Source organism: Notolepis coatsorum (assembly GCF_963971535.1).
Source record: "Notolepis coatsorum genome assembly, chromosome: 5".
NCBI classification, from domain to species: domain Eukaryota; kingdom Metazoa; phylum Chordata; class Actinopteri; order Aulopiformes; family Paralepididae; genus Notolepis; species Notolepis coatsorum.
Window position 1 is genome coordinate 184,881,211 of NC_140169.1, and position 13,128 is coordinate 184,894,338.

A 13,128-nucleotide genomic window follows, 5' to 3' on the forward strand; every position below is an offset into this window, starting at 1 on the left:
GCTGGAGCATATGTGTATTTGTATATCCTATTGTGTGTTGTCATGTTTGTTTATGTGTTTGTTTAAAAAATTTAAAAAAAATAAAATACAAAAAAAAATACAAAATATTTCATTCATGTTTCTACCTTGTTTAGTCAAAAAGATATGCACTTAAATAGATTTCAGCCTGGCGCTGGCGGCCATGTTGGATTTCTCAATTTTGAGGCCTTATTTGACATTTTTGAGCTTGGTATACAGCAGATTTGGATTCAGCACCCCTTAATACCCCTAGAAATGTTGTGTACCAAAAATAAACACGAAATGCCTTCAGGGTTATGATTTTCTGAAAATTGACTCTGTCTAATAGTGCTCATTTACCTTAATATATTGATCTATTTTACTGCTGCTACCTTTTTAATAATAATAATAATAATAATAATAAATTTTATTTGTATAGCGCTTCTCAGGAAACCAAAGTCGCTGACAGTAGGCAGAGAAACTAAGAAAAATAAAGAAACAAAAGGAACATAAGACCACGGTGGAAACAGGGAAAACAGCATGAGATACACAGAAACATAAAGCCACAGTAACAAACATCAAAACAGGTTGGAGGGGTGGGGTGGGGGGGGGGGGGGGGTAAGGTTGGGGAAGGCTATGGAGGGCTTTGAAGGTGAGGAGTAATGTTTTGAAGTTGATGCATTCCTTGATTTTTAAATGTATTTATTGTTTGTTTGTCTACCACATTGTTTTACTCGTTTGACTCTTTTATTGTGTCCATTTATTTATGTTGACTGATCTATTGGATACATCTATCTATCTATCTATCTATCTATCTATCTATCTATCTATCTATCTATCTATCTATCTATCTATCTATCTATCTATCTATCTATCTATCTATCCAGCAATGTATGTTACCATGTTACTCATTATTAGTGATGCACGATATATCGGCCGCCGATATAATATCGGCCGATATGGCCGTTTTTTTACACATCGGTATCGGTCCGATATCAAGATGGGGCCGATATCCGATATTAAATTTTTTTTTTTTTTTTTAATTTTTTTTTTTTTTTTACATGTTTTGGTCTTAAATAGTTTCAAAATATCAGTCATTTCTGAAAATAAGTTACAAAAGTAAAAAAATTATGCGTTTTGGAAAATAGCTCTTTATTTGATTATCATAAAAAAGTGTTTTCTATACAGAGATATCGACATCGGTAAATATCGGTATCGGCCAGAACAGCAATATTAATATCGGTTATCGGTATCGGCCACAATTTTCACATCGGTGCATCACTACTCATTATGTAGAGTAAGTACTGTTAAAAAAACTCACTCGTTTTTGCCTCCCAATTGTTGGCCGCCAAAAACTATACTATACAAAAAAATACTTGTTTAATTATTATTATACTAAACAGTCAGCCTCTTCTTGTGTGATCCTGGTAGCTCTGAGTGAATTGGAATTGAAATGATGATCGAATCCCGATAGGTGGCAGTATCGCCTACCTTTTGAACTGGGCTAGTTTACTGTGGGGGGGGGGGGTTTGATTGATTGATTGATTGATTGAAAAGTTTATTAACAGATTGCAGAATGGGTACAGTACAGCTCAATACATACAATTGTTAAGGGGATGCAGACCAGAGAAAGACTTTCGTCTTGTTTACATCAGGGTCCCCCATTTTCAATTCATCATAACCGGGTTGCTCACTCACTGCTGGCAGGATTAGTCGCCGCCGGAGTTGAGAGAACTCCAGAGGCAGCAGGAGTGGTAGAGACTAGAGTAGGGATGTCCCGATCCGATCACGTGATCGGGATCGGCGCCGATCACGTGCTTTTCAGAGGATCGGGATCGGGAAAAAAATTTAATAAAAATCGGCAGCAAAAAAAGATTTTTTTTTATTCAACAAACATGACCATGTTCACGTCTTAAACTCATACAGAGGCCTTAGTTTTGGTTTTAAATTACATATAATATATCATTAATGTATTTATTGTCACACAGAGCAGAATAATTGTCCACAACAAACACATTCCCTTTCATTTACACCGTTGCAACAAACACATTCCCTTTAATTTAGACCGGCTACACGCTCACATCACAACAACAGTACAACACGTCGCTCCCGAAACACTGTTATCCACTCACTTGAGCAGCTAGAGGTTTGGAAGTTGGAACTAAGCATTTTAAAATAGAAAGTCAAGCCAGTCCAACAGCAATTGCAATGTTTGCAAGGACGACATTCCGTGTGGAGGAAAAACTCATGAAGCAGCAGGCTGGAGCCTGGAGGCGGACTTTTCAGACTAACTTTTCACCTGGATAACGTCAATTATTTGCTGTGACTAAGGATTATCGTCGGCGTTTCAGACCGTAAGTCGAACACTGAATGTATACTAATGTGCAAACATATATTGAAACTTTTAATATTTCTTATGAAGCACATTTCTCAGGGTGAATGTAATAACAAGAGCCGCCGCGCTCGCGCCCCTCCAGGGACTATAGCCAACAGAGGGGCTTGTCTTGCTCCGCCAGTTTCTGACAAAAATGCGTCAAAATTGATTACTAATGTGAAAGATCGGATCGGGAACGATCGGAATCGGTAGATATTTAAAATCACATGATCGGAATCGGATCGGGAGCAAAAAAAGGCGATCGGGACATCCCTAGTAGAGAGGTACCGGCAATGGCGATCGCAAACTATTGGATATTATTATGAAGAGGACAAAACTATCACACTTATGGATGATAAGGTGCGTTTTCACCAGACTACATTGGACTCAGCACATCTGGTAAATCATAAAAATACTATAGTCAAACCAGCCGAGGAGGTAACGTATTCTGTTCAAGGCTCCGCGGTAGTCGCCGCCGGGAGAGTACTCCAAAGGCAACTGGTACCGGCAACTATTGGAGATTATTATGAAGAGGACAAAACGATCACACTTATGGATGATAAGGTGCGTTTTCACCAGACTATGTTGGATTCTAGTATTTTCAAACAGGCTGTTTGGATGTAACGCTAACGGCGCTGCCAGGGCCAACTAACGTTATTTATTGTTCCTGTTCTGACCCAAGACACTTCGGAGAAAGAGTGGACAGGGTTTTGGTGGACCTGCTGACAAAGGTAACGTCTATTTTACCGAACCCCATCATAAAACATGCCTTTGTAATGATCCCAGCGTCGGAAAACGATTCCGCCAGGGACCCTCCCCCCATGGTTTGTGAATCATTCTACGAAATGCGCATATGCGCACAAAACACGTCATAGCTCGCGTTCCAGGAAACGGAATTGGATTATTTTGAAACAGGAAGATTTTTTGCATGGGATAGCGCAGGAACGAAGGTATGTGTAGAACTAAACGGGTTGTTCCCTGTTGGAGTATACTTCCTTTCAAATTAGGCATACTATTGTTTCCATAGCTATAATATAGAATATATGATGGGTCTGCAAACATAGTGAAAATGGTCAAAAAATGCTGGAACCAGGGAGTACAGATGGAAAAACAGTGTGGCAGTCAAATAGTTAATGGGGTTACTATCCCACCCACTGTTAATAAAGATGCATTCATTCCTGTAGTCATATTTATCAGTCAGCTTGTAGGATGAGATGTGTGAACCCAGCAAGGACAGGCTGAATACGAGAAGTAGTGTCATTGGAAACTCTCTCCTCCACGGCCACAGGCTACTATACCACTACTATACCACATGTCACATGGTCAACATAGGAGCTGCACCGTTCTCTTTCTTCTACCAACTGCTGCAGGCAAATCAACATCTTTGATATAAGGATGAGTATACAGGCTGATATCAGCTTACCCAGCTCACACAAAGACTGCACACACACACGGATACACATGGAGGCTACAGTATAATCTTATGTGTTGGCATGGCGAGGGAAATTATGTGCCCCCGACTCAAGTACAGGTTCCTTCTTGACAGTTAGTAACAGTGTAACTAACCTACATGATTAGCCTAGGTGGTTATAGGCACCAGATAAGCTAGACCACAAAACAATGTCATGTTTACAAAAGTGTAGGCAATAAAACAGCTAAACCATGTAGTAGCAGATACCCCACAATGTAGATAATCCTTAAAGGAGATTGGAATTTGGTAGTGGTTGTGTCTAGATGTGAGGATTGTCACTGGCTTAGTGATGAGTCCTGTGTAGTGTTGTCAAAAATATCGAAAAATCGATACATATCGATTCTGAATATTTAAAACGGTTTCAATACTCATTTCCCGAAATATCGATATTTAATTATTCATAATTTTAATTTTATTTTTTTTTGTATAAGGAAGTTGCATTGTTTCATTTCAATACCTGTAATAGTACAGTGGTCCACACACACACATGTGCATTCAGTTAAGTTGGAATATGACTGTAATACAAACAGTTCAGTTTGTCAGGTACATGCAACACAGATTACAGTGTTTACATCTGTCTGCTTGAGAAAATACCATGTTCTGCAATAAAAATTATTGAAGTGAGATGAACAGTTATTTTTAAATGTGTGATCTAAAGATAAACAAAGGGTTTTAAAAGTGTTATAGTTATCTTCTCTTATAGTACCAGAGAGAAGCTGAGGAGAGTCAACCAGCAACAAAAGCTATTTTTTTTTTTACATTTTAAGATTGAACCTTTTTCACCGTGGTATCGAAAATGGTATCGAATATCGATACTTTTCAAGGTATCGTATCGAAGTTCAAAATTCCAGTATCGTGACAACACTAGTCCCGTGTTTGACAACTGACCCCTGTTCATCTGAAAACAATTCCTAAACAATACCCTGACCCTGCCTGGATGATGCATTGCTTCAAATAACAACTGAATTAGCCTAATAGAGTCAGACCATAAGCCAAAGTGTTTTCAAGAGAAGTGGTTCTAAGCTATACTATTTGAGGTTGGAAACCGTGTTAACCCAGACCAAGAACAAACTGTTCTAGACTAGTGTGGCGCTCACACGTAAACAGACAAGAACAGAGCTGAGGCCACTTTGCGGTAAGGCTGGGCAATTAATCACATTTTATTTTCAATAATGATTTTTGGCTTGCAACGATTATGAAAACAAGATCATCGACTTTTAGCCAGAACACGTTTTTGAGCCAGGTCAAGCCTTTGAGCCAGGTCATGTTTTTGTTTTTCAGTTCAAATTATATTTCTGGTCTACTTTCTCTGCGAGCCACAAGCTCATGGTTGGAGCAGAGGAGCAGAATCTCTTGTTGACCAGCACAGAGAAATGGCTTGTGGTGTGAACAGCCATGCTCCTGCTCGCTGGAGAACTGACACGCTTCGGTGTCCTGTGTGACTTAAGGTGCTCCCATAATCGAGCGGACTGTACACGGACTGGACTCTGCGGAGGTCCACTGGACTCTTTGAGCTTTCATAGAAGAGCGGATCTCCGCGGACCAATTTCCTACATGTCTCGCGCCAGTTTACACAATTTTCCCCACGCTGTTCAACTTCTGTCATGTCGTCGTCATCCGATGCCAAAATAAAGAGTATGTTATCTCCGTTTCCAATATTTCGATAATAAAACGGGCAGTTTTATGTGACAAGCGTTTTGTGTGACACCAAGTCAGCGGCGCGGATGTCCGCGCGTCAGAAAATAGGAGCTTCGCACTTGGACTCTGCTTTGGGTCTGCTTTGAGTCCCCCTTGGGTCAGCTTTGAGCCCACGGGAGTCTGCTCCGTGTATGGTCCGCTCGACTATGGGAGGGCCTTTAGTACTCAACTGAAAGAGAAATCTCATCTAGGTAGGGCTGGGCGATATGGCCTAAAAATAAAATCTCCGATTTTTTCACACCACATCCGATTTACGATTTGAATTGATTTCTTTCTCTTAAAAACTAGAAACGCCAAGGAAATCATTCAAATAAGTGTTGTTTTTATTTGACAAAAAAAATTATCAAACCAAGATGAATTTCCCTATTGGGAACCTAACTTTAACCAATCTTCACAATGTCCCTATTGGGATTAATAGTGCAATAACTTGCTTTTTCACCAAACTTCACTTAAAACAAATAAAGGTGCCTCTTGATCATCAAACAAGAATGAATTTCCCTATTGGGATTAATAAAGTGCAAATCTAACTCTAAATTTTTTTTGTTTGTTTTGTTGTGAAAATCGATTTTCATTTTTAAAAAATTTCCTAAATCATGAATTTGAAGTAATCGATTAAATCGATGAATCGCCTGGATGAATATGACTGGAAACTGACATGGAAATTCACTTCTCAACAATTGCAGGGAATTGTGCATCACGACGTGGCAGAAAGAGATAGAACCCCGATACAGCCATCTGAAAGCAAAAGAGGAAGTGATCTATGATCTTTGCCGGGCAAAAGGAGTGGAAGTGATGGAATAGTAGTCTAGATGAAAGTCCTCCTTCCAAAGATTCTACTCATGTTAAAGTATTAAAGCACTTGAGGGAAGAATTAACACGAGTGCAGAATGAAACTGCCCTGAGAAAACTGCAAATGAATCGACTCTGAGCTTAGGTTTCCAAATTCCGTTACCTCACACGTCCCTTTCCCCTCACTGCCCTGTGCCCCTCCTCTCGGTTTGGCATGGGCTGTGTTAGCTATCCAGTTTGCACAGTAGCGGCTCAAATGGGCTAATCCAGTGTACAAAATCAGTGTGTTTGTTTAGTACACAAATTCTGAGGTGGGATGCAGAAGGGAGAATGGGGGTTATTTAGACAGAAATATGAGGGCCACATTCGGTGGTGGGTGGCATCAATCACAGTCCTACATTAGGATCTGTGCCAAACTCTCCCTAGGCCAGGACCGCGACAGCACCCGCTTCATATCTGACCCATTTTAACATCTGTGAGTCCATTACTCCAGTATGAAAACGCATACAGCAGCCCCCCTTGAGAATTTAAAGCCCTTAATACCATGATAGGGGTCCATCTTTACTGCAGAACAATGTCTGTGGGCTTATCCATTAGAGACATAACATAGTTAAAGGTTCAGTTCCAAATTCTTTACCTCTAACCTCTATCCCTATTTCTCACTTACCAATGATGCTGTGTTGATGGCAGACCACTCTCAGCACAATCTATGCTGTTCTCCATACTGGATACCCGCAGCTCTGGCTAGTTAGCCACAAAGCTAACACAAAGACAAGCCCTAATGTGGAGCAAATTTCAGCCTTTATTTCAGGGCTTGTACAGGAGCATGGCCCCATTGACTGTGCATTCGTTTTGTGGCTAACTAGCCAGAGCTGCAGGTAGCCAGCATGAAGAACAGCACATATTGTGCTGAGAGGGGAGTCTACCATCAACACCATTGGGAAGTGGGAAATGGGGATAGGGGTAACAAATTCTGAACCTTCTTGGAACAAATTCTGAATTCCTGAATTTCCCCAAGCGGGGATTCATAAAGGAACACTTGACTTTACTTAACTTTTAAAACTAGCTGGCTGGACTGTGACAGAATGTGATGTTGTTTGTGATGATGACCCAAAGTAACTTCAGAGATGGTCATGGTACTGTCTATCTGTATGTCGTTGTGTGTGTCATATAATGATTAATTGAAAATGGGGGACCCTGATGTAAACAAGACGAAAGTCTTTCTCTGGTCTGCATCCCCTTTGTGTATTGAGCTGTACTGTACTGTACCCATTCTGCAATCTGTTAATAACGTTTTCAATCAATCAATCAATCAATCAATCATATTTAGCCTACCCAGTACCCATATGCTACAATGTTAATTGGTTAACACAGAATAGGAGATAACTCAGCTCAAACTCACAGAAAGAGGTCAAACATGCTAGCAACCTGAGCTATATAAAACATATTATTTTGCCTCACATTTGCTCTGGTCTCTCGTCTTGACAGCAGAGTCTCGTCTCATCTGTCGGTTACTCGGCGGTTATTGACAGCTGGCCGTTGATGGAGTTGGTCTACAAGATACACTATACGACCGGGGTGCCCATGTACATGTCAAAGTACTTCCCAAAGGTCAGTGAATACCACAACCACTACACCAGAGGAAGCTCAACAAATCATGTTAAACCCAGATTCGGCTCAAACAAGGGACTAAACACGTTTCGCAATTATGCCACAACAATGTGGAACGCCCTACCCAAAGCTGTAAAGGAATGTGAATCCCTGCCCACATTCAAAACCGCTCTTAAAGAGCACCTACGGGAGGCTGCAATTCGAAACTGGCCACCGTAAATGCCCAAAACCCCCACCACCTCCTAATAGACAGTCTCCTCACCACCGCATGTATATATTCCCTCCCCGCCGTATGTATATTTCCCTCCCACCCACCCACCCCCTCCTAATGTACAGTCCCCTCCCCATCATATGTATATACTCTGTCAGGATCTAGGGGTAACAGTACTGTATATTTGAATACCGTTATGTCACAAATGTATCAGTACTAAATACCTATATGTCCCTATGCCATAAATGTCATGTATGTTGTCTATGTCATAAATGTCTATATGAATTGAAAATGGGGGACCCTGATGGAAACAAGACAAACGTCTTTCTCAGGTCTGCATCCCCTTAACAATTGTATGTATTGAGCCGTACTGTATTGTACCCATTCTGCAATCTGTTAAATAAAGTTTTCATTCATTCATTCATTCATTCATTCATTCATTCAACGTTACTCCAGTTATGACCCTCGACGTGAAGTTACCAAAAGAGAAGTTTTCTAACGAGAAGGTGGCTATAGTTGCATTACACCTTAGTTACACGCGTACTAATGGTTCATTACTACGTATTTACGTGCACAACATGAAAAGTACTTACGGTTGTTGGGGTAATGTGCTGCTGGGAGAACAGTTGTTATCTTGAGGTGGGTGTCCGTCTGCGTCTGTCCCGTTGATCGTGTGAGCGGAGCTGCAGTCTGTGCCGGACAGAAACAAGGTTTGTGTGTGCGCGCGCGCGTGTGTGTCGTGAGTAGGGTCCAGCTGCAGCGCCGGGAATCCTCTCAAGGGGCAAGCCTGTGGCAGCCACAGAGAGCGCGCTGATTGGCGGAAAATAAGTTTCTCGAAGTACTCGGAGGTGCATGCGGCATGCCATGATATAATCCATCTATGGAAAAAAGACATTTCCAGTGAGTGAAGGTTTGTTCAAATCATGAGGGAACAAAATACAAAATATTATTTTGAGGCCTCAACTTGATTAATTTGAGGGAACAAAATACTTGAGGTAACTATTTTGAGGCCACAAAATATTTTTCTATTTTGAAGCCACAAAATATTATTTTGAGGCCCAAAATTGATTAATTTGAGGCAACTAAATACATTTTGAGGTAACAAAATACTATTTTGAGGCCACAACATATTTTTTCATTTTGCGTGGCAGCAATACGCCTTTGTAGCAAGCAGATTAGCTGGGCTAGCTAGCTAACATTAGCTGAACTGCTTGATATAGCTAACTAGCGAATAGCATCAGCTAGCTAACATTAGCTAATGTTCTTTGACACTATTATTACACCCAGGCATGCGTTGCTGATTGGCTAACTGGCTGCACGGTGTTTTAATGACGCCACGTGCACGCGCGCTCCCATGCATGCACGCACTCCCGCGCATGTGCATTAATTTTCCCTCGCGTTTGCACAGACTAAAGACAATGCCTAATTGCCTCTACGAATGGAATGTAACACATTTCATTCACAAGTTGTGTGAATGTATCTGAGAACGTATTTGAACACACTTGACGACCTGAGCTATTGTTATGCAAAGTAGCCATGTGGGTACACTACTTAGCGAGTTGGCGCATCAGTCGAGTGCAGCGCATTCCTCAGGTTTGGTGTGAACGATGGTCTGACTCAGGCAGAGCACCGTTCACACCAAACCTGTGAATGTGATTGCCATGAGCCAGATACACGCGACGAGTCGAGTGCAGCGCGTTCTTGCGTGCATGTGCGCGCGCACATCCGTGCATGTGCGGGCACGCGCTTCTGCTCACAAAAGCTTGGTTGCACGCCGTCCCATGAGCAACGCACCTCTGATTACACCAACACCATGGAATTAATGACCAATTTGACAACGTTCTCTGTCAGAATAGTCAGTAATTGTATGCTAACGTTTCAACATACTTGTCTTGTTGCCCATCAGCACTGGCAAATGCACTACTAGTTACAGTAGGTAGCTAGCTACATCTATTACTAAACTAGTTACAGTAGGTAGCTAGCTACATCTATTACTAAACTAGTTACAGTAGGTAGCTAGCTACATCTATTACTAAACTAGTTACAGTAGGTAGATAGCTATACATCTACTTCCACGCCTTGTGTTGAATGTCGGACTGGGACTTGACATGACATTACCAACGTCTTTGACATTTTTTATTTTTTTATTTATAGTTGACCAATGAGGTCAACAGGCTACTACCGGGAATCCATGTAATAATAATAATAATAATAATAATAATAATAATAATAATAATAATAATAATAATAATAATAATAATAATAATAATAATAATAATAATAATAATAATAAGAATAAAACAAGAATAAAACATAAAAAAATTTATTACAAAAAAATATATATCTATATATTTTTTTAATCTTAGGGGGACTAATATTACATTTAGGGGGGCTTCAGCCACTGGCGTAAAGTACGGAAGTTTCTCGAAGTACTCGGAGGTGCATGCCATCTAAGAATGAAGTGAGCGTGTGTTATTGGAATGATTGATTGATTGATTGAAAATTTTATTAATGTCCGCCTTGTTTCGAACTGGTTATGCTTAGGCCCTCTTTCGAAGTCGGTTATGCTTAGAGTTTATCTAGAGCAGGGCGATAGAAGACCACCAGCCCTGATTCCAAACTCTAAGCATAACCGACTTCGAAAGAGGGCCTAAGCATAACCAGTTCGAAACAAGGCGGACATTAATAACATTTTCAATCAATCAATCAATCAATCAATCAATCCAAGGCAATAACACACGCTCACTTAAAACAGCGCATCTCCGAGCTGCTTCTATAGAAAGTAGGTTCGTACACTAGGTTCGTGGCTGCCACAGGCTTGCCCAGTGAGAGGATTTCCGGCGCTGCAGCTGGACCCTATTGGTGTCGTTGCCTGGGAAAGTGTTCACACCCCACCATGCGGCAGGCCAGAGTTACTCCATTAACTATTTCCTGTCCATTCCAAATGATGTCCATATGACCATATCATTCTGTGCAAATTCATTACCTTTTTAACACTGCAAGATGCTTCATAAGTAACCTGGTGTTCATAGTAGCCATGTGTACATTTGTAGTTACATTCTAAGTAATGATGAGGCACATTCAATTGTGAGACCATTACATTTGCATTTACATTTAGTCATTTAGCTGACGCTTTTATCCAAAGCGACTACATGTGCTGTACAACAAGTCAGCAGGAAGGTAACCTCGTTCCCAGTTGTACAACTCTGGCAGCTAAGGGTAAGTAGCATTGTTCGTCAAACAGTATCGAACTTGAGTGCTAGAGACTTGAGTGCCTACTGGCTGACCCCTATTAGTCGATTAGTCGACTAATCGGTCGAAAGGAGCCGTAGTCGACTAGCCAACCTCTTAGTCTAATACAAAAAAAATATATATATATATTTATAATATATATATTTTGTATCATTCTTTCCAAAAGAAAAGAGGCCTAGAAGCGTGGCTAACGCTAATGGCACCCATACCAGAGGCTAATTGCACCCATACCAGAGGCTAATTGCACCCATACCAGAGGCTAATTGCCTACAAAAACAGGCACAGAGGCACTGAAAGAGGATTTCACCCATGTAATGAACACACTAGACTAGAGGGGTTCCCAAACTTTTCAGGCCGCAACCCAAAAATAACGGGGTCAGAGAGCCGCGACCCCCACTATTATAGGAGGTAAAAAAATATATAATTTTTTTTTTAAATATATATATATTTTTTTATAAATGGAAATGTATGGTTGAAACATGCACACGTTCAAATGCACACACACTAATAAGCATTGGAGGCTTTTAACCAGGGCCGGACTGGGGAAATCATTCAGGCCAGGAAATATAGTGCAAAATATAGCCCCAGTCAGGCCACTTTTTAAGCAGGGGGTCTGGGGGTCCCCCACCAGGACATTTCTTGTTACAAAGACTTAATTTCCTGCATTCTGGTGCAGGCATTTTTTTTTATTTGTACCCTTTAAATGCCAGTTATTTGTGATGGCATCACAAATTATTGTTAAAAAACAGGCTAGCATATGTATGATTAGCAACAACACTGATTTTGATGGATTTTCAGTTTTTTTGTAATGTCAGATTGAAAATAATACAATCTTTTATTCAACTTCAGCCCTGATCATAACACCACATTAATTTTATAATTCTAACCCTTTAAATGCCAGTGTGTGTGATGGCATATATTTGCAATATATCAAATGCAAAGTAGATTTTTCTGGGGGGGATTATTACAGGCATGTGTCAATGATTAGCAACAACAGTTTTTTGTAAGGGTCCCGCCTCCACCAATCACATGCGGCTCCTTTTGTGTGTGTGTGTGAGAGCAAGAGAGAGAGAGAGAGAGAGAGATATAGTTCTCCAACTTGTGTGAGTTGCAGTGATCTCCTGGTTGTTCCCCACCTAGGTTATCTAACTATTGCGCTGCTGCAACTAGAAACACTGTCCTGGCCTGCTTCTAAGTTCAGTGGCCTGACTGCAAAAAAGATTTTTTTTAAATTTGGCGACCCCCCCGCGGCGGCCCTCCTGTGGGTCGCGACCCCGACTTTGGGACCCCTAGACAAATATCAAGATGTATCCATCAGTGGACCAATTGCATGCTTTTGCAGTGGACCCTCCCTCACTTTCCCTCCAACCACACCCTCCCGCCCATCAATTCTTAATGATTTCCTTCCCATCTCCCTGACGAACCTGATAAATCTAGTGGGATCTATGATTAGACATCATACCGACATGCATGCTAAAAAATGAAGGCGTACTCACCTCCATTGCTCCGTGTCTGATTGCCATTATAAACTGCTCACTTCAAACTGGTTGTGTCCCAGTATATTTTAAACAAGCAGTTGTTCAGCCTCTCTTAAAGAAGCTAAACCTTGATCCGTCCCTCCCCAAAAATTATAGGCCCATATCAAAATTGCCGTTCATCTCAAAAATCACTGAAAAGGTTGTTGCCATTCAACTCACTGCTGCCTTAAATGCACACTCCATTTTT

General features: G+C 40.9%; 1 protein-coding gene across 1 annotated transcript in view; it reads right to left on the reverse strand.

Moving 5' to 3' along the window:
• LOC311228480 (calpain-1 catalytic subunit-like) overlaps positions 1-12,905 on the reverse strand; it is a gene marked incomplete at its 5' end in the record, with an annotated part of 44,120 nt that extends 31,215 nt beyond the window's left edge. The window contains 2 exons of the mRNA XM_084314384.1: positions 8,745-8,841; positions 12,900-12,905. Coding sequence (XP_084170510.1) covers positions 8,745-8,841; positions 12,900-12,905 — 103 coding nt within the window. The remainder of the gene's footprint in view (positions 1-8,744; positions 8,842-12,899) is intronic.
• Between the last annotated feature and the right edge of the window lie 223 nt (positions 12,906-13,128).